At 35.6% G+C, this 23548-nt stretch overlaps 2 protein-coding genes across 4 annotated transcripts in view; one reads left to right on the forward strand and one right to left on the reverse strand.

The window, feature by feature from the left end:
* rttn (rotatin) overlaps positions 1-6079 on the reverse strand; it is a 51618-nt gene extending 45539 nt beyond the window's left edge. For all 3 annotated transcript variants that reach the window (XM_041244438.1, XM_041244437.1, XM_041244436.1), the window contains exons 1-7: positions 5908-6079; positions 4763-4950; positions 1670-1865; positions 1443-1541; positions 1023-1113; positions 796-910; positions 443-593 (exon numbers count right to left, since the gene is read on the reverse strand). In XM_041244438.1, the coding sequence (XP_041100372.1) occupies positions 443-593; positions 796-910; positions 1023-1113; positions 1443-1541; positions 1670-1865; positions 4763-4950; positions 5908-5938 (871 nt within the window). In that variant the 5' untranslated portion in view covers positions 5939-6079. The remainder of the gene's footprint in view (positions 1-442; positions 594-795; positions 911-1022; positions 1114-1442; positions 1542-1669; positions 1866-4762; positions 4951-5907) is intronic.
* Positions 6080-9196: 3117 nt separating this feature from the next.
* Positions 9197-16523, forward strand: LOC121312726 (suppressor of cytokine signaling 6-like). The gene is made up of 2 exons (XM_041244439.1): positions 9197-9560; positions 13683-16523. Exon 2 carries the CDS (start codon positions 13809-13811, stop codon positions 15405-15407), a length of 1599 nt encoding a protein of 532 aa, XP_041100373.1. The 5' UTR covers positions 9197-9560; positions 13683-13808; the 3' UTR covers positions 15408-16523.
* Positions 16524-23548: the final 7025 nt, after the last annotated feature.

The raw sequence follows: 23548 nt of genomic DNA on the forward strand, positions 1-23548 counted from the left end.
TGAGTTTTCCGTAAAACCATCAAACTGATGATTTGCATGGGGAGTTAGAATATCATCAAAGGTTACTTCGATTTTTCAGAAATGTGGAACATACATTATTGCTCAGGATGCCTCAATAATAAGAAAGAGAACTATGGGCTACAGAATTACAGATATCAGTCTGTGGGTCTATGGCTTAAAGAATTCAGTCTTTCATGTTATGGTCAGTTTTCTCTATGATCGTTTAACACGCATGGTTTGAGTCGACTTAAATTGTGTAGGTCTACAACCTAGTTTTAAGAGATTAATATAAATATCAGGAGAATGTAATTTTTGCATTTACAGATTAAAACATATGGGATGTCTATAGTACACACTGATAATGCTCTGAATCCCAAGTTCACTATTAAATTAAATAAAAAAAAAAAAAAAAAAAAAAAAAAAACTATTATGAAGTGCTTACCTTGCTTGGCAGAGAAGAAACTAGGGTCTCTGTGAAAGCTGAGCCTGCTCCTGAGGTTTGTACACAGTTGGCGCAGGCAGGAAACAGCTTGCAATGTCAAATAACTAGCACTGTCCCTGTCAGTATTTAGCTTAAGTAGAGACAGAAGATTCTATAGCAAAACATAAAATTAAGAGTTTCATTACTGTGGAAGTAAATGACAAAATATTAAATAAATACAAAATATTAAACACATACAAACTGCAGCATGATACCTAAAATAAGACAATGGCAATAGATTAAAAAAAAAAAAAATACATGGGATTATTTCAAAAAGCAACACATTTGCTCGCTTAACCAGCATTTTCTTCTACCTGAACAATCTTTGGTCGCTGGAGAAAAATCTCTGCAGGGAAATCCTGCATGATGACATCCTGGAGGAGCTTGCAGGTTCTGCGAACTAAACTGTGATTATTACTCCTCAGGGAACTGGAAACAAAAGGGAGGAAAAATGCATCATGAAGATAGTGCCTATGTGTTTCAAAATTGATGTATAACACTTTCAATTAAATGTCCTATGCAAAGGAAAATGCTGTGCAACCTTTCACTTGATGAAAGAATGTGTCTGTCTGTTGTCATCAAAGCAAGCCAAGGAAAAGTAGAGAACTTCAAACACTTCACTGAATCACTCACTGTAAATAATAACAAGATAGATAAATAGATAGACAGATAGATACATAGATAGATACATAAATAGATATGCAATAAGGTCCAACACGGTGTCCATATATGTAAAAAAACTAATATTAAACATAAATACACCAAGGTCAAAGACATTTCTTTTTTTTCACCAAACAACTATGACAATCAAATGGCTAGCTGTCCCACTTGGGAAGTAATGAGCATTCTGAGAGGGCTGGTAAACGTCAACACAACACACAAATACATGTTGCAAACAGTAACACGGAACACACTGCATCTAACACAAGTTCCAGGATAACTGCAGTTGTGCTGTACCTACCTGCTATTCTCTGAGGAGGAATTTCTGATGGTCTTGTGGTTATGTTTTGGAAGTATCCAACCAAGGGTGTTTCATCTTCAGCTTGGATAGGTGGCATTGCTATGAAGTGCAATAAAACAAATACTGAATAAACTTTAACTTAAGTCTTTTTTCTTGAACTGGTGAATGACACAAGCTATGCTGACAAAGTGTACTCGATTCTGAATATTATTTCAGTAGGAAAATACCTTTTTGTTCTGTTAATACTGCTGACTTTCCATGGAAAGAGATTGCTGGAAAATCAGGAGGGATTTCTGGAAGCTGAAACAACCCATCCAAGATTCCATCAATGGTAGCTTGCCGCTTAGGCTCAACAATAGAACGCAGCTGAGTGAGAAACTCTACTGCTCCTACCTCCCCTAATAGGTGTGCTGCAGACGGATGCTTTGAAAAAAAAAAAGAAAGAAAACAAAACTATATTCATATTATTCTTTAAAAACCTCTCTTGCAATTCTGTCCAGATTTAGTCAAAAGGTCCTCTAAATAATGTATCTGGAGTTAACATCTAAATCATATAGAAAATCCCTTAAAAAGACTGAAACAGGCGGGTAAAAGGGGGTTTCAAAAGCCTTAAAGTAACTATTTTTCTTAAATTTAAAAACTTTTAGGCCACCATTTTATGAAGGCGCAGTATTTCTAAGGTGGTATTAGTTAATTACCACATCTGAGTGGAAAAAGTCTGTACAATAATAATAATAATAATAATAATAATAATAATAATAATAATCAATGATCTTAGGCCTAAGAATGAATACATTAATTGGAGTAATTTTGTGGTCTAAATTAAACTGCTCTGGATATAAACAAAACTAAAGTCTTATAAGGTAATTTGCAACAGTTCACTTATATGTGTTTAAATTAGCCTTTTTTATTTTTTTTTACATGGAGAGGTAAAACTACATGAAATGGTAACACGTAAAACATATTTGTAGTTGTGTTTCTATTTGATTATCAAACAAATTAAGGTTAGATGTATGATGATAGTGTATAAAATCGAGTAAGCTGTTGACTGGGACTACCAAAACGTGGGTCTGGGAGTGTACTTGATCACTGTCCAGTCTTCAGCACGTTAGTCAGAACCTGAACGATATGTATTAAAAGGTGATAGGAGACTGGCTTCCCATAAGCCATTTTCACGTCACGTCAAGATGCACAGGGGCAGCAGACTGGCAATGAGTAAACTTAGCTGACTTCCTGCACCAGGCTACACTGTGCAGCAATGAGGGGGTCTATTTTGAACTGCTTTCTCAAACAAATCATAATGTCCTCCATGAGGAACATTGTTTGCTCTATATTGATAAGTGTTTGTTTCTGAGACTATGCAACTTAAATGTTGAATATATAGCAGAATAAGTTATAATGTATAAGGTGCAGGCACCTCCAAAATTATTGGCACCCTTGATAAAATTGAGCAAAAAAGGCTGTATAAAATAAACAACACAGGTAATGTCCTACATTGTAATTTTCCAACATGTGGAACACATTGTACTTTATTAATGATTCAAGGGAATCAACCAAAATTACACATTTCTCAAATTATAAATTTATTTCCTAAAAAATGAAGTGTCACAATTATTGGCACCCTTGTTTTCACTACTTCCCCTTGCAAGGATAAAGGCACTGAGCCTTTTTCTATAATTTTTTATGAGACTGGAGAACACATTGGAAGGGAGCTTAGACCATTCCTCCATACACAATCGTTCCAGATCCTTGATATCCTTCGGTCTGCGCCTACGGACTGCCCTCTTCAATTCAAACCACAGGTTTTCAATGGGATTCAAGTCCGGAGACTTGTGGATTTTAATGTGTGCTTGAGGTCATTGTCTTGCTGGAAGATCCACTTGCGGCCAAGTTTCAGCCTCCTGGCAAAGGCAACCAGGTTTTTGGCTAAAATGTCCTGGCACCTGGTAGAGTTCATGATGCCGTTGACCAGGACCAGTGGAAGCAAAACAGCCACATAACATGAAAGATCCACCACCATATTCTACAGAAGGCATGAGGTTCTTTTCTGCATGCACATCCTTCTTTCGACGCCAAACCCACCGCTGGTGTGCGTAGCTAAAGAGCTCTATTTTCATCTTATCTGACCATAGCACCCGGTTCCAATCCAAGTGCCAATGCTGTTTAGCAAACTCCAGCCACTTACATTTGTTGGTTGCTCTCAATAAGGCATTTTTTCTGGCAACCCTTCCAAATAGGCTGTTGGCATGGAGGTGGATTCTAACTGTAGATTTGAAGTCTTGGTGACCCCAAGATGCAACCAAGTTCTGTAATTCTCCAACTGTGGCCCTTGGATTCTTCTTTGCTTCCCGAACCATCTTCCTCACTGTGTGTGGGGGCAAGATGCACTTGCGTCCTCTACCAGGCAGATTTACCACTGTTCCACTGGTTTTGAACTTCTTAATTATTGCCCTAATAGTGGTAAGTGGTATATTTAGGTTTTTAGCTATTTGTACCCATTGCCTGATTTTTGAAGGTCAACAACCATTTGTCTCTTTTCATTTATTAGTTCTTTGCTTTTCCCCATGGTGATGGCTGACAAACGGATTTTACATGTGTGTTACCTCATTTTTATACCCCAGTGAATCAGGAAGCCATGGAAGGCCACCATACAGTTACTTAAGGCTGAGATGTACTTTAAAAAGTAGAATGTTAACGCAGATTTAATTTTGTTTGATTTTATTTATAAGAATCTTTAGGGTGCCAATAATTTTGACACCTATCTTTTTGAGAAAAGAAATTATTACTTGTTAAAAACAAACGTTTTCTCTGAGCAATTGTATTAGTATAAAATAATATAGTTTCCCATATTTTATAGTTAATAATATAGCTCATTACCTGTGTTGTTTATTTTATACATCCTTTTTTTTGCTCATCTTTATCAAGGGTGCCAATAATTTTGGAGGTGCTTGTATGTTACAATGAAATAACATTTCAGATTAATTTATTAGTCAACATGTAAATTAGATGTGATGTTGATAAACTCTTAAAAAAAAAAAATCTAAAATAAACCAGTAGGTTTGCTGCATTAGACCAATAAATTGTCAGTCTTTAGAATATTAAATCAGGGTTCAAGTTTTTACCTGATGTTTGTTTATTTTTATTTTTTTAAACTGTCAGTAATGTTTAAATGTCCCCCTCTCTTTACCAGGCTATGGAGTTGATTTGATCAACCTATAAAAGTCACAGCTGGATTTTATTAAAAACATTTTACAGTACTAAGGAATAAATAGTACAGAAAAAACTTTTTTTTTCCCATTTTCTCTAAAAGGCAGACTTACTTTCACTAAACGACAAAGTAACTCCAGTACTTCTCCTTGCATTGGTACTTCTGGAAAATTAAACCACTCAAGCAGACAAACAAACAGCTTTTTTTCTTGTACAAGGTCAGGTACTGAAATCAAGCCATGGTCCAGCTTACACATTATATTCCTAAGAGCTCGCTCTCTAATTTCCACCAGCTGGTGACCTGCCACAAAACGAAAAAGAGATTGCATATAGTTCCATTTGTATTAAGTGCCAACATCAAAATACAAAAACATTTCAAGACCTAATGGGGTAAAGGAGTTTACAGTTATTTAGGTGCCAGTCTCTGTTTAGATCAGTCAGATTTTGTTCCCAATAGTATTAAAAATAGGTTTGTTACATACATAGCTGCTAGCATATTTAAATTTTTTTTTTTTTTTTTTACATTTAATGTAGCTTTAATCTGGCAAGAGCTGTACATGTAGTACTGTTTTTTATTGTTTTATAGTTATTATTTTACACCCTACACAATTTACTAATTATTTAAACGTCTTTAGTTTTATCACAAAGATTATACACCTGCCCTGGTGTGAAAGGCATGTGTATAATCTGGCCATAACAGAGTGTGAAGAAAACAACACATTTGTGCCAGGCAAAAAAGAGTTGTTCAACATTTTCATAAATACTACGGTGGTTTCAGGTTATTCTTTCGTATTAATAATAACAATACTATTCCTTTAATGGGGCTACGTACATCATTATTATTATGAACCGTTTATGTTGTAAATTAAATATTTTAAAATCCCAATATTTATCACCACTTGATTGTCTAAATCCGATGCTAAAAGTATCGCTAAAACTGAAGGACTGGAATTGTGACTTCACTGACAGCTGCATATTAAACGTTAATTTCCTGTCTAAATAAAGACACAGACACATATCTCGGTATTCATATTTACAGTATCAAAATGAAAAAGCTGATAAAAACGTAGCTAAGAAATAACCGAATTTTACACGTACACTCTGTAGACTAAAATTCGACTTTTAATACAATTACATTATATATATATATATATATATATATATATATATATATATATATATATATATATATATATACACACACACACACACACACACACACACACACACACACACGTCCAAAGGAAAGTCTCCTTACCTAATTTTTTAATCAGAGTAGAAAGTTCCATTTTATTTATTTACTCTGGGGATTCATGAAATAACAACAAAAAAAAATCCCGGTAAGACCACAAAAACCATCTGTTGTCAAACTTTTCAGTTCAACTGCAGCTTGATCGTGTCAACAAACCCACCCGGGCTTGTTTTCAACTGACGCGCTCACCTTCGGAAATGATTCGTTTCCGGGTAAACAGGAAATTAATTTATCATATATTTGTACGAGAAATGAAGCACTATCAGAATGTTAGGCAGAATTGTGTTCATAATGTATGAATAATTTATTATTATTTTTTTCCCATTATCAAAGAAATTGAGGTCTGTAGTTTTGAAATTAAACGAACATCATCTCCCAGAAGGCCTCAAGTCCCATTGAAGGTGGCTTTTATCGAAATAGAAACTACAATACCCACGATGCAATATAAATAGCAGCTTGTGTGACAAAGGGAAGCGCCAAAGCAGGCGGGAGTAGCATCTGAATCTGTCTGATTGAATCTAGGTCGAAATATAACCACTCCAATGACAACGCGCTAATATTTGATAACGTGTAAGAAAATATCTTTCTTTTTTTTGTCAGGACTGATAATGTATTCATTTTCTTTAGGACTTCAAATGTCTCCAGCTGGGTCACACTCATTAGAGTGACTTATCGTCACTGTTCTGATGTACTATTAGGTCCAATATCATGATATTAACTTGTTCTACTCTAGAACACTGGCCCTTCCCTGCTCTACACTGACATACTAGACATTGTACAGTTGTGTTACTGTTTTGTATATTCATAAAGAGCAAATATGGAATAGTTTTTATAACATTGTTGATGGTAAAGCAAAATAAAAATGGATCTACGTGTGCTTTGGTATGGCATGAATTAGTACCCCCACCCCAATAAAATAAATAAATAAAATGAACAGGGCCCATAGAATAATTATTGAGCACACAATTGTGTCCATGTCATACAGTGTGTTAATCTACATGATACTTTCTCACCCTATTGCTCTAAACCCACACATAGTTTCTTACTGTATGTCTCAGTACCTATCAGTATAAAGCTTTTTCAGCCTTCCAGGCATGTCTGTTAAAACATGTTTACCTTTGAGGCAGATCAGTCTAAATGCTATCATTTTATTTGCTTCAATTTCAGTGCCAGTATATCACTGTTTTATTATAATTATATCTGGTTCTGTTAGTGATAATAGTATGAAACGTTCTCTGGATCACGAATCTTAATCCTGTCAATCAGCATTTTATTCTGTTGTTTACAGTTTCATTCATTACACAGAAATTATGTTTCTATTTTACATCCTTCCTTATTTTTTAAACTATAATCAACCTAGATGTAGAGGGCTCAGTCTAATTACTATAAGCTGGATTCGCAGAGAAGTCACTGAGTATACTGTGCAAAATAATTATCCCTTACACAGGACTACTGGATATCCTAAGAGTCAATATAAGGTCATACAACACAAAACGTGCAATTACAAAAACATTACTCTAGGTAATTTCAGTCTGTTGGTGAGGTCATACATTTATAATCAGGAATATGAGGCAAGATAATAAATAAAAAAAAAAAAAATGAACTACCTATAACATAAATTATCTTGAAAGGATATCCAATATCAATTTTCTGTGGACCACAGCATTTGATCATAAAAATATTACCCTTTCGGAGTAATCTAATTGCAAGCATTTTCAAATGCTGCACATGTCTATATTTTGTTATTTTTAAACTGAAAGATTAAAGGGGATGTAGGCGAGGGAGATCTGTGTAATTATTTGTGTACAATGAGTACATACATTACTCAGACCGAACAGTATGGTCTAATAACAAACCTAAAGAAGTATTGTGTAGAATGAGATGCACACTATGTATTACTATTTATTTACATAATTAAACCGAGTATATCTTTTTTTTTTTTTAAGTGTATCCTCAGGTCTATATTTACAAAACTAGAACCAAACCAAGTTCTATTAAGTACTCTCTCCAGTTCTGTGTTCTTTTCTCAATTGTATACACAGTATTTTTTTTTTTTCCTTTTCAAAGTAAACACAGGGATGAAAATAAGATTGCTTTGCATAGCAGATTCACCCATTCTATTCCACATATTCAAATTAAGATATTTTAACTAGAATAATACTGTATCTTTTAAGAATGGGTTGCTTCTTAGAACATTCTTTAGCACTACAGTCTTATTGAGTGTATGATAATCTGGGGTTATATGGAAGCTTCTGTCCTCCGGTCTGTGTGTCAAATTTACAGTTTTTCTGTGCGTGCTGTGGATACAGGTCATAGTGGTGATCAATATCATCATGTCACTAACACAGGGGATCGATATTACTGACTACGTTCTTTTCTTTGCCCTTTTCCTGGGCTTTGTGATGCAGGCCATAGATGCCAGCCCCACATAGCTCACCAAACTATATGTATCCCAGCCAACACATTAAGTCTTAATTTGAGAATCGTATACAATAGATAAGGACACATTTCCATAGAAGATTTTTAGTTCTGCACTCACTTGCCTTAACTTGGTCTCACACACAGGGTTCAGCAGGACCACTGCATGGCACAAAACTGTCAATCACAACTTGAGAAAAAACAGATCAGCTGTGGCCATTCCCTGAGAATCTTTCACAATTGGAATCACTTTTTCAAAGCAACACACTACACACACTTGGTTACACTTAAACCTCGTTTCCATAGTCAAGCCAACTTGAGTGCACTCTCTAATTGCCCCCCTCGTCCTGCGTTTCCATGTTTTTGTAAAACTTGAGTTGGCCTCCAATTCGGGCCCATACCCGCATTCTTTGTGGGCAAGCGCATTTTTAAAAAAGTTTTAATAAACAAATCTATTCTTTAAGAGATTTTTTGTTTATTAAAATAATATTAGCAATGTTACCAAAAATAGTGACATTTAGTTGGAAAAAACTAGGATATATATATATATATATATATATATATATATATATATATATATATATATATATATATAATATATATGAAAATGAAGATTAAAATATGTTTTCATAATAAAAACTGAATAGAAACTCATCGTCAACACATAGTCCAGTGTTTCAATATTTAGGTGTGTGTCATTTTACTATTTTTTTTTTTTATTTTGCTGGTTTTAATTCCTAGATCCATACATTACGAGGTGCAGGATACTATCTTTCTGTTTCTGGACACAATATTGGATAATCTGCAATCGTTTCCAACAGTTTACCAGGAGAGTGAGTAAACATTTGTTCCACCCCACAGCCCGTCTCTCCCATAATGCAACAGGCAACAAAGGGGCGAGAGAGAGGAAGAGAGACAGCGAGAAAAAAAAAAATGTAAAAAGTTTAAACAAAACCTTAGAGAACACAGTATCATAAAAGCGGGAGCCCGTGATATTCCGATATAATTAAAAAACACAAACGAACAGCCATTTAAATGTCCTGAATACATGACTGTATTAAAGAAATCGAGGACTTGAGTGTAAATTTTTCCTTACAATATCCAGCGGTGTGTAAGAGACTCATTTGGGAGAAGATGAAGGTGACTAAGCTCTGTGGTTTGTCTTCATTCTGCTGGAGGTTTTGACGAACATTGCCTCTTGGGTCGAGTGGGTTCAAAAAAAAAAAAAAAAACACCACCTGGTAAGCCTCAAAAATGCAAATCAAAAATTTTGAAGCTTATGGTAATGGTTAGGGTTGTTGTGGTTCGGTGTGAGTGTTATGTTATCCTAACGTAAAGGCAGAATGTAAAAGGCAAAACAAACAAAAAATAACAATTAACTGTCTACAATGTACTAAAAGTGTGAATCAAATGGTTCTGGCACTTTCTATTTGATTAATTTCAATATTTTATGTTGGTTTTAATATGATAAATACTTAAATGAACAGACATGTATTTGTTGAGGCCTGTGGTTGTAAGCTTGTATCTCCTGTTATATTTGTTGGCGATTACGTTGGTATACAACGTACCTTTCTTTTACAATACAAAATAGTCGCCTTGATTTTATTTTGATGGGAACACCGGTGACTGTCCATTCATTTTGCTGGGGAGAGTCGATACCTTACAATATCCTGACTCGAGCCCAGGCTGCCTTCAGTCTTGGTGGGCCCAGCATCGAGACTGGATGGGTTGTAATTTCGCTGATCTGATGAAAAATGTAAATATACTTTACAAAAATGATGTGGGTTAAACTAATGGCAATTTCAGGCAGTTGCGAGCAATAATATACCACTTGATTGACCTGAAGTACCAAAAACAAATATTTGTGGGTATGAATGAATTATAAACAAGAATAACTGAGTTTGGTTAGGAATAGTGCCCCTTTAATATATACACGTTTTAAGGAGGTTATTTGTACTGACGATCACCTGTTAAAATGGCAGCAACATAACAGTTGTTTCCTGTGCCTTATTTGTACCACACCAATCTGATGTAGTTTTTTTTTTTTTGAGGGGGGGGGGGGGTCATGCTTTGCCTTGCCTTGCCTTGCCTTGCCTTGCCTTGCAACTAAAAGTACCAATGGGACGTAAACAAAAGCGACTGTCAGTATGTATTGTATGATTCTAGAATACCCCACGTGATTGATGCAAGTTAAACCAAAATAAGTATGTAAGCGACTTGGATGAAATTCAAAGTGAGATTTGTTGATAACCATGATTTATATCGACAGTATGTACAGAATAGTAGAAGAGATGACAATGAACCGTGTAATGAAAATGGGTTAACAGGTATTTAAGAGCAATATTAATTGGTAAGCAAATGAGATGTTACTGTAATGGTAATGTATATTAAAATGTCAGATTTACAGCGTGGAACAAATATGTTCTCAAGATGCATGTACGGATGTGTGACAATTACAACACAATCTGATACTACCATAATGTTAACACAGTTAAACATGATTTAATCAGCAGTTTTCAAGACACATACAAAAATGCAAGTGCCCTATATAGATGGACAAATATACAGACAGTCTGATATTTACCAATAATATAATGCTGTCAGAAACGTATGCTGTAATATGTTGTATGTAGGGGTGCCTCCTGTTGTTGCTACACAAGTCACTTCAGGCAATCCTTGTGGGTTCTGGCTATTTAAACTTTGCAAAAACTTTACGTATAAACGTATTATGAATCAGAAAAACACTCTGGAACTGTCTTATATTCTATGCATCTGTACACAAGATAAGATGAACTGGAGCTTTGACAAATCTTAAATGGCAATAGGTTGATTTCTCATATGTGATTTGTTATATATATATATATATATATATATATATATATATATATATATATATATATATATATATATATAGTCTATATAGGGTTGATCTGAATAGGGCAACGGTAAGAGTTAACCTTAATGTACCAGTAGATTTAACGGTAGTTGTGTTAAAGTACTGTAGGCCGAAATGTATTTTCTTAGTCTTTCTGACATACTCATACTAATCATACTCTACGTGAAAGTTATCCAGTTGCTTTCAAAAAACCAACTTGCTGTTATTGATGATATTGTATTGCAGGTAAAATTCTCATTTGAGTCATTTAAAGCAAGACCTTGCCCTTTGTTCCATTAGTATTCAGGTTTAATGTACAATTACAGCAGTCTCTCGCACATCACACTGTAGTGGGACCAGAGTAAGGGCAGATACGTAAAAAGTTAGATAAATTATTATTTTTTGTATTTATTTTTCATTTAGTAGTTGCCAATTAATTCCTTCAGTAGCTTTGTTTGTTTTGTCAGCAATGTCACTTTGCTGCTTGTGTATTCGGGCAGACGCCTTTGTTGTCTTTTCTTGGCAGTCAGTCACTTTGCAGTTTGTGTACTCGGGTAGTCATGTCTCTTGTCGATTTTTTTTTTTTTTTTTTTTTTTTTTTTATACACACATCACTATACTGTACTCAAATTAAGATGCAGGCTATTTGAGAAGTAAAAAATGGTTAAAAAAAGCATGTCTTAAATTCGAAGTAAATTCTCATGTGATTATTGTTTTGAGATTCAGCTTTTATTAGGACAGCTTTCCCTCTAAGCATTTTAGATACTGAGAAACTTGCCGTTTTGACCTAGAAAGGGTAAACTATCAGTGAGAAACCTTTGGCCACGCATTAACCCTTTTAATGTGTTTTTTGTTGCATTTTATACAATTTTTGAAACAATATTCCAACACAAGTATCTCAACAATTTTACAATTTAATTTAAACAAGACATTTATTGTGGCTAATCCTCTGAGTTTGAATCATCCTCTGATCCTATGCAGCTTTGTCGGTTGTTATCATAGATAGACTGCATGCTTAACTGGTGGCCTGCATAAAATTGCTTTATTCTACTGCATAAAACAGTGGCATGTGCACTGCCTTCAATTGTAACCCTCTTTAGGGCTACTAATTGTTCCATTGTTGGAAATACCAAATTCAGTTTTTCAAAACTGGCCAATGCCATTTGTTCCCACTTTTTATCAATGTATTAATAATTACATATGGCATTTGAACATAAATATAATGTTGGTAGTTAAAGTAAGTAAACTTAATAAACATTATCACAATTATTTTTTTTCAGTCAGATTGTTGTTGCTGTAATAGTAAGTAAAGCACCTGAAGACACTTCAAACCTGTCATAATGTTTATAGACATCACTTGACTCATTGCCAGCATTAACATAAACAGGAAAGCCTAAGAATTATATTACAACAGATCAGAAAACCAAATGTCCAGCACAGTTGTGAGAATCATATTTAGTCTTCCACTAACACAGTAGTTCAGTGTACAAATAAAGGTGTTTTGAAAAGACCTGTTTAGCTTATTGCTGGCATTACAAAAACAATCCAACAATGTGGTGTGAGAACTTCAAATACTATTTTTTAAAGGTATGTAAAACCTACAGCTTTTGTTTGCTGTCCTGTAGAAACCCTACCAAATGTTAGATAAAATTAACATTTTTGTTTATAGTTGTATATGCTGTGAAGTTTACAGATTTTTACATAATTAAAACTTGAACCTGATGTTGTGAAAACCATAATAAATAAATATTTAGGTTCATGTTCCTTTTTTTTATTACTTCTGTAGACACTCATTGTATGTTTCTGTAGGTACTGTATATTGTAATAAAAAAAGTTATTCATCCCTGTGACTTTACACTATTTCCCTCTTCCTCCATGATTTTGAACAAATCTACTATGACATCTCATGATTTTTAATACAAATTTCCATGACAAAATCCCAGCCTTATCAGTTATTAAAATATGAATCACAAATCAAACAAAAAATGTCACTCCTCCATCTAAAAGATTGAGAGGAATTTACCACAGAATGGTTATTCATTAAAAGAAGTGGAGTGTCTCAATCTCACGTCTACTGTGAATAGTGCTGGACAGACTTCTCTGTGAAACATGGTGGGCGTCATGACTGTATCACTCACATAGGTACCTAGAAACACCAGCAATAAGCAAAATATGACACTCCCCAGTACTGTATGTTTATGCAAATTGGTTTTGAGGTTTAACTCACTTTAAATAATTAATTATTGGATACTACACAGCATTTTGTGTTTTGATGTTGTTTTTTTATAAAGTTTTGAGGTTGAATATTTAATTCCAGGTTTCATTTCACTTATGAGACACTAAAATTATAAATATACTACTATTTTCTCCTTTCAGAAGTTGGCATCTCTACAGCTGACAATGTTCTGCCTCTAGCACACTTGGATGTGTGTTTGTTTAAAAAATATACTGGCATACTAATGATTTGCTGTCATCTGTTTTGTTGTAGGGGATGGCTGCATCATTGCTTACATGAAGTGCTTTGGAAGAGTCCATGATCAGCCGCCGTGGACAACACCTTGAGCAGCATAGGTGAAGAAGAACCCTAATCCCTAATTTGGGAGGGATTTTCAGAATGAAGAAAATTAGCCTTAAGACATTTCGTAAGTCTTTTAACCTGAATAAGGGCAAAGAGGAGGGAGAGTTTGTGGTTGTGCAGCAGCCAACCTTGACGGGTGATTTTGGGAAAGACGAGTCTCTCTTTGGAGGCTGCTACGGCAAAGATCTGGCTAGCTGTGAGATGAACGAGGATGAAAAAGGACACAAAAACCGATCCAAGAGTGAGAGCCTCATGGGCACCCTGAAAAGGAGGCTGTCTGCCAAACAGAAACCCAAAGGCAAAGGAAGTTCGCCATCAGTAAGTTCTGTAGATGATGATGATACCTTCTCCTCTTCCTCTGCACCTAATAGCTTTAATGATGTAAAGGCTCAGAGGCCCTTAAGGTCTACTTCGTTACGTAGCCATCACTACAGCCCCACTCCCTGGCCCATTAGGCCAACCAACTCAGAGGAGACCTGCATTAAGATGGAAGTGAAGGTAAAAGCCCTGGTTCACTCACCCAGCCCTAGCCCTGCACGCAATGGTGTCCGTAAAGAGTTCCATGCCCTCCAGATGGATGGTTTGTTCGAAGAGGAGAGTAACCCTCTGAAGAATCCTGACTCTCAAAATGGTGACTTGCATTTAAGCATTGATGAGCATGTGCCTGTAGTTATTGGACTTACACCTCAGGACTATATTCAGTACACCATGCCTTTAGATGAGGGAATGTATTCAGTGGAAGGACCCCGTCCATATTGTCTGGATAGCTCTTCACCAATGGAGGTGCTGTCCATGGTTTCACAGGTAGGGGGCAGTTCCAACCTTGTGGACGAGGGTCAGGTGGCCCAAGATCTGGTGGTGGCACCAGACGTGTTTATGGAACCTCCCATCAATGGGCTCTTGGTAGGTACCACAGGAATGGTCCTTCAAAATTCCAGAGTAGAAGCACCCCCTCTCTCCCCTTTACTACCTCCTGTTCCCAGCATTCAGATCCAAAGGAACTTCCCAGTTTTCGGCGGTGCTAATGCCCATGTTGCAGAAAGGGTGCGCCTCCATTTGAACTTCGACCCTAATTCTGCCCCTGGTGTAGCAAGGGTCTATGACTCGGTACAGAACAGCGGGCCTATGGTGGTAACAAGCCTCACAGAAGAACTAAAGAAGCTTGCCAAGCAGGGTTGGTACTGGGGTCCCATAACTCGCTGGGAAGCAGAGGAAAAACTTGCCAATCTGCCAGATGGCTCATTCTTGGTTCGTGACAGTTCAGATGACCGTTATCTCTTAAGCCTGAGCTTCCGTTCACAGGACAAGACTCTCCATACTAGGATTGAGCACTCCAATGGCAGTTTCAGTTTCTATGAACAGCCTGATGTGGAAGGGCACACATCCATAGTGGACCTCATTGAACATTCTATAAAGGACTCAGAAAATGGAGCGTTCTGCTACTCCAGATCCCGCTTGCCAGGGTCTGCGACTTATCCTGTTAGGCTAACGAACCCTGTTTCACGGTTTATGCAAGTGCGTTCACTCCAGTACTTGTGCCGATTTGTTATTCGCCAGTACACTCGAATAGACCTAATTCAGAAACTGCCTTTGCCAAACAAAATGAAAGATTACCTGCAGGAAAAGCACTACTGAAAAAATATAACTCAAATAAAGCTTATGGAACTTATTTGCAACTTGCACTTTGGGAACTATAATAAAGTGAAATAGGGTTTACAAACATTCATGGTTATGAAAAGTGTGCTGCCATTACAATAAAATACATTTGTATTGTTTATTTTATTTTTTATTTTGAGAGACAACACTTGTACATGTTTGCAACAACTAATTGGTTGTGGTAAAATGTATTGGCATAATTTAAAACCATTTGGCCTTCCCTTAGTGGCTACATGTTTATGCTGCTGCAGTGTCCACTTTATTATTTTTGTATAACACAAAACCATTATTCTCTAATTTTTTAAAGACATAACACATTAGGCAAAAGCAAAATGATTTGTTTGCTAAAAACAGGTGTATTGTAGAAAAGGTGTTTTCAATCGCCATACTGTATGTCTCTTGTGTCAGTAGTCTGTTTTGGGTAGGTGACGGGACCACTTGGTAAGAAGAAACGTGACGACTTGCTCTTTTATCTGGACACTAATTTATTACAATTCACCAGCCTTCATTTTATTGCCTGAGCCCTTTTTGTATACAACACGACAAATGGTGAAGGCAATATACCTGTTAGGCAGTAATATATTTTCTTCCACTTTTTTTTCCTGCAATTTTTTTTTTCTTCTTAAATCCTAAAAGTATTTCTGAAATTTTATATTGGTACAGTTTTTAACCTTGGAAAAATGGTCTTCTCCAAAGATGGCCTCACGGGGATTAAGAAAATAACGGTCTGCATTCTGGCATTCGAATTTGTAATGCAAAGACTAAACAACAGCACAGATTCAGCTCCTGGATTATAGGACTCATCCTGCCTCCATATGAATGGTAATACCTTTAGTACTCTATACAGTTTGAAATAATCCCACTACAGTTCCTGTCATAGAAATGTAATAGAAACTACATTTTGTTTTTTTATCTCCCATTTTTTTTTTTTATTCAAATTGATAAACTTGTAAAAAATGATTCAGTGAACTACAGTGGAGGGCTATGAATTAAGTAGAAAGGGAAGAGCCAAGTGCCCCATTTAGATTTTAGTTTAATAGTGTGTGAGTGTAATATATATATATATATATATATATATATATATATATATATATATATATATATATATATATATATATACACACACACACACACACAGTACTGTGAAAAAATATTTGCCCCCTGTTTGATTTTTGCATATTTGACACTGAATGTTATCAGATCTTCAACCAAAATCTAATATTAGATAAAAGGGACCCTGAGTGAACAAATAACACAAAATGTTGACACTTATTTCATTTATTTATTAAAGAAAGTTATGCAACAGCCAGTGCCCCCGTGTGAAAAAGTAATCGCCCCCTTAGACTCAATAACTGGTTACGCCTCAATTAGTAGCAATAAATGCAACCAAACGCTTCCTGTAGTTATTGATCAGTCTCACAGCGCCATGGAGGAATTTTGGCCCACTCCTTCATGCAGAACTGCTTCAACTCAGTGACATTTGTGGGTTTTTGAGCATAAACTGCTCGTTTCAGGTCCTGCCACAACATCTCAATGGGGTTTAGGTCTGGACTTTGACTAGGCCATTCCAAAACTTTACATTTCTTGTTCTTCAACCATTCTGATGTAGACTTGCTTGTGTGTTTCCGATCATTGTCTTGCTGCACGACCCAGCTGTGCTTCAGCTTCAGCTCATGGACGAAGAGCCTGACATTCTCCTGTAGAATTCTCTGATACAGAGCAGAATTCATGTTTCCTTCAATGATGGCAAGTCCTCCAGGTCCTGATGCAGCAAAGCATCCCCAAATCATGACACTACCACCACCATGCTTGACCGTTGGTGTGAGGTTCTTACTGTGGAATGACCATAGAACCTTGTTCCAGAACTCTTGAGGATCATCCAGGTGCTTTTTGACAAACTTGAGACGAGCATTCAGGTTTTTCTTAGTGAGCGGTTTACACCTTGCTACTCTTCCATGAATCCCATTTTTGCCCAGTGTCTTTCTGATGGGGGAGTCATGAACACTGACCTTAGCCGAGGCCTGAAGATCCCTGGATGTTGTTTTAGGGTTCTTTATGACTTCCTGGACGATTTTACACCTTGCTCTTGGAGAGATTTTGGCAGGACGGCCACTCCTGGGAAGATTCACTACTGTCCCAAACTTTCTCCATTTGGACAATATGGCTCTGACCATGATTTGGTGGAGACTCTGAGCCTTAGAAATGGCTTTGTAACCCTTTCCAGACTGATAGATATCAACAACTTTTTTCCGGAGGTCTTCAGGAATGTCTTTTGATAGTGGCATAATGTGCCTCTAGAACTTGTGTGCTGACAACTTCACTCTGATGGTAAGGGCCAACGTTAGTCAATTTATATTGGTCAGTGCTGGCCCAAATCAGGCCTGATTGTTAACCAAAGTATTCAAACAGCTGACCCTAATTATCCCTTTAATTGGGTTGACTAGGGGGGGGGCAATAACTTTTTCACACCTGAAGAGTGCATGTTTGATTATTCTGCACACCAAACAAATGAAAAGAATCAAACTTTGGTGTTTTTTTTTTTTTTTTTTTTTCCTCCCTCTATATACTACTACAACCCACAAAAAGATCTGACCAGATTCAATGTGAAAAATCTGCAAAAATGCAGAAAATCAGACAGGGCAAATACTTTTTCACAGCACTATATATATATATATATATATATATATATATATATATATATATATATATATATATATATATATATATATATAAAAAAAAATGCATGGGAATCCCTCATAAACCCAAGCTTCAAAAATTGGTTGGAATTGGGAGTTTATAAACATACTTGCTTTCCTCTTGATTTGGATCATAATGCTCTAGAATGATTTCACAATGATTAAAGTGTTGCGTTCTACTCTATGACCTTATCATTGCAATGCAGGATGTTGATTATTTTTTAAAATGCTGTAATGTTATGCACAGTTTCAGTTTTAATTATATAATGCAGTAAACAATCTCCATCCAGATCTCATGCCAACTTCAGATTTTTTTGTTTGTTTGTTTCAAATGGAGTTCATGCTGTTGAGTGGGAGTGTAAGTTTACGTTATATGAGATGCAGTAATTGCCATTTCTATATCGCATTGATTTTCTTTTTTTTCTTGACCATTTGGATTTTTCAAGCTAATCACTTTGGTACAATAACTTTTTAAAGCAATTCTTTCAGGAGTGTTTGACACATTTTGTGCTGCACTTTGTAGTTTTTAAATTGCCTTTTTAATTGTTAGTTGAGAACAAACAGAATGGCACAAATTGAAATGTACTGTACAGATGAATGGCATTGGCTGTGAAATTGGGAGAATCATATACATTTACATTACTTTGTGAAACAGTTCAATTAGTATGACAGTGATAGTGCCATACAATAAAGTATAGATAGAGAATCGATCACTACAGTTTACAGTTTTTCTATAGTCAACACAACAATGTGTATGAAGTTTGCCAGAAAATGATTAACCCAAAGTCCATTGGTTTTCATAATATTATTTTTATTTAGTTGTTGTTTGGAAAGAATCTATTGTGATTTCTTGCACATTTTTTTAAAACAAATTTTAAAAGGGTTTTTTTGTATCCGCTGATACAAAATGTAAATAAAAGTTTAATTCACAACATTGTCATTGTCCCCTTTTATTAATGTAAATTGCCAGTTTATTTGTTACGTTGATGTAATGGTACCTCTTTGTCTTTGAGCTTGGTTTTCAGAAGCCTAACATACTCTTGCACCCTGAAGTAAGAGGTGGAGCTCATATCTCTTGCCAGATTTAATTAATCATTATTTCAGTAAGGCTAAGCTCCTGAAAAAGGGGCCACTGTCTTTATAGAAATGTGTAGATCCAAAATAATATTTCAATATTACTGTAAAAGAAATGTAGAGATACAGTAACAACTGAGCATGCTGATTTATTTTTTAGTTTCGCTTAATATGAAAAATGATATTACAAATTTAGGGTTCACAAAATCTAATTTTTTTTTTCTGTTTTGCATAAATGTAACATTTTATAGATGTGCCTTCCTGCAGATTTCAGTTCCTTTTTAATTCCTTCAATTACATCAATTGTTTTAAAAAAATGAATTGGTATTTACAGGTAATAGCACAATGCACTTCTTATTCTATTATGAGTATAAAGTGAAAGTGATTTAGTCCCCCCCCCAACAATATTAGTTATGGGAAATGGGCCTCTTTGTGTTGGTACTGTATTTAAACGTCTTATCTGCTTAGAATCGGTACTTAACTGATAGACAAAAGTCCTTCCATTGTTTTTACATTGTTCATTTATTTTGGCTGATGACTAACTGTCTAGTCCTGCACTTTTTTGTGTCAAGTTTCAGTTAAACTTTTTTTCTGTTTGGTGCTTTAAACAGCAGCCATTTTACTGTTAAATATTTTCATGGATGGTCTTCATTTAAAAAATACTGGCCAAGCCAATACTGCCCTGTGGCGGTTAGAAGTTAGGACTGCCTCTGGTTCTTGTTTCCTTTTCTGATTTAACATGAATATGCAGTAACGCTTCCTCTGTCAAGGTGAAGAAGTTCTATTACCCAACAGTAGTAACTGGAGCTGTCAAGGAAGTGACACATGTTAAATGTCTTTCAAAAAAGTTCCTATACTATGTTTCACAAGTGTTGCTATTATTTTATAACTGATACTAAACTAGATAAAGTAATGGACTGTACAGAAGCACAGCATATTGGAAACTATGCTTTTAAACTGCATTAATAGATCAAGAAAAAATACCTGACTAAACATGTTAAATGTATTTCTGCTTCATAAACAGCATATCTGAACACCAGTCACAATTCTACTCCAAGTAGCAATACACCATTGGTCAACCAGGATACTAAAGAATGTTGAATTTGTATGCCAGAGAAACTGGAGTTGCCAGATGAAAACTCAGTGCTTCAGGCTCCTGCTGGCAACGGATGTCTTTTTGTAAACAGCAAAGGCTTCCATTCTATTAATGTGCATGTCATCTAGTGCCAACTGTCTTCTCACCAGTGTCCCTGACAGTTCCCCTCAATTGTACCATGATTTACGTACCCTAGTACAGTCTGTGCGTAGCAAGTTTGAGAGAGCTTCAGGTAAGGTTGTTATTTTTTCTAACAGTGTGCACTACAGTGAGTAATCTACAGCTGATTATTTCCTGTTAAAATTCACATCATGTATTTGCCTTTTCATTTGCTTCAAAATTGGATACTATGGTTTAACTGTTCAACACAAAATTATTTCTTATTTTAACACTACAGACCTGTGTATACTGGGTCTACGTGCGTAACTCCATCTCACTCAAGTATTATAGGAAAGATAACCTAAATCAATGGCATTTAAATGAATAATTAAATTGCAAAACTCTCTCTCTCTCTCTCTCTCACACACACACACACACACACACACACACACACACACACACACATATATATATATATATATATATATATATATATATATATATATATATATATATATATATATGCCTGGAGAGTCATTAAAAGGTGATCTTCAAGTGGTTTGAATATAGTACAAGGATATATATATGTAATTTATTTCGGATTGCTTTTTCTCTATACACCTCTTGATTTTATATAAATATTATTATGAGTACCCTCTATATGCCCCACTCCATTTGTACTGGGGACAGATATAAATGCCTATTTCCTGCGCTCCGTTAAATTAAACTAGTTACTATTCTTGTACAGATCTCTCCGGTACTTGCAGTAGGTTTACTTCTTTCACAGTCCAATCTGGTTACTCACTAGGAATAGGGCAAGTAACCCTGGGGACCTTTTGGAGCTTTATAACCTTTTTCAGAGGGCAATCCAAATTGAAACTCAGCCATTGCCTACAGTGTATTCCTTCTGCAGACTCCTCATCCTGTTCTGGGCTCTGGCAGCATTCCACTCTCCTTGGCACTCCTGCTACCTTCCTGAGACCCAGATGCTTACCCTGTGGTGTAAGACAGCTGACAATACAAAACAAAATACAAACACAAACAGCTTAGTCAATCACTTTTTTTAAAGATTGGTATTACTTACATTGACATCATGTTGACCTCTAGTGGAATGGACGTTTCCTAATATTAAGAATTGAACAGTACAAAAATTATAACTTGACATGTTGCACGGTTCTTTACATACATAACTCCTTTCCATTAATATTGTGGTATGCTGTACGATATTCTCAGATAAATGTACAGTAATAATGTTAAACATTACAATATTATATGGCTTTGAACTGAACTATTTATCTAGCTGGAGTGAGTACAACTGTTGTAATGTGTTGTGCTGACATCCACAGTTGTTTTAAGTTGCACAACAGTATTTCACTGCCAGCCAGCTAATCTTTTAACTAAAACCATATGTTTGGGGGTTACATTTGTTTATAATATTTTAAATTGATAAAGCTCTACCACAATCATTTAAAGTTCAACAGCTGACAATGAATGAAACCAGTTGTTTAACTAAATTATTTGCTAAACAAATTGACCGTTTGAAGCTTTAATGTTGGACTTTTAGAACGGGAGAGCAGTGAATGATATTCTTTTAACCAATATATCAAGATTTACTAAATATTTACACACCACTGACATGTTAACATAAAAGAACAAAACACTTCAGGAAACTTTTTTAATTGTATCGTGAGTTGAAGCAGTCTTTTCTTAAATAGTTATACTTTGTAAACAGTTTTATAGCCACTTGGTCCACCTGCATCTCATATTCAAACAGGTCACCCCTAATTGATGCCGCAGTTACTTTATCAATGAAGCAGTATTTGCAGGTAAAATCAAGTAAACCAATAATGTCACCTCATTTTTTTCTTTTTAAAAATTAATTAAACACAAAAAATCAGGTGATGTAAACTAAGATTATACAAAAAAAATGAATCTGAATCCATGGTAATGTACATAAGGTTTGTCCTTGTCCTACTCTAAATCATGGCTTATTCATAAGATATACAAATAAAAATGTAAACACTGACTGTACGATGCAATCAACACCAAGAAACTGCTGAGACATCTTTCAAGCTAAACAATATTATCCTATAATTATATAGCCATATAATCATGCTTTATAGAATCAAAGGAATTCAAAAGAGCTAATCAACTTTTATGAATCATTTCCATACTTTTAAACCAAAGGTCACAAGTACTGGGCACTGCTTTCATTTGCAATTTCACCAGACAATCAACATTACAGATTTCACTTGAACTCCTGCCAATGTCCCTGCAGTTCCAGAGCTGTAATTACTCAGTTGTTCTCGAGTGACTTTCCCAGCATCGAACTGCTGCTCTTTCCTAGAAATGCAAGGAATATGGTACAGAAGATACAAAAATAAACCTAAATACTACACAAAAAGTACTGACCTCACTGCACACAATTCAGTGGAAGCATTGATATTCGATCACCAGTGAAATAACCAATCCCCTACAAGAGTATGAAGGAAACACAGGCCCAAGCACTTTTCTTTTTAAACTAGCTGTGGATACATCTGGGTATGCAGCTGTAAGTTTTTATATTTTTCTTTGTGTTCGAAGGTCAATTTCAACAGTCCCAGTTGAGCACTGCTGCGTGAGAGAGATGTCTGTTCGTTTGAAACAGCTGGGAGCTGTGGCTCAGCCAAGTGCGTTTTACTAAGAGTTAGTAATATATCGTCAGTAGGTGTTTAAATAAACATTGTGTAGAAAGGTCCCCCTGTAGTGGGCGATGTACTGGTCAAAATCTATAGTTAAGCAATTAAGAACACATCAGACTACATTATTACAGCTTTGCAGGTAGTGACAGAGATTGTGGGATAAGACCACAGGCCAAATTCTCTTTCCTCAAATGACAGATATTGTACTATACACTAATATTCTTGGTTATATATTTTGACACACTAAAACACAATCTAGCGCACACTATCAAATCAATATGTGTTTTAGGAACCTCACAGGTGAACTGGATCAGTTCCAATATCCCCAAGATAAAAATTACAATACAATTACATTTATAGAGAAGTTGATAATGTTATACAGCTGGAAGAATCTTTGCAATCGTGTTTTCCAGTCCTGAGAAAAATTGTATTTTGTTTGAAGATGGTGCAAATTCAGGAGACACAAATCCCTGC

Source organism: Polyodon spathula, chromosome 3 (genome assembly GCF_017654505.1).
Source record: "Polyodon spathula isolate WHYD16114869_AA chromosome 3, ASM1765450v1, whole genome shotgun sequence".
NCBI classification, from domain to species: Eukaryota; Metazoa; Chordata; class Actinopteri; order Acipenseriformes; family Polyodontidae; genus Polyodon; species Polyodon spathula.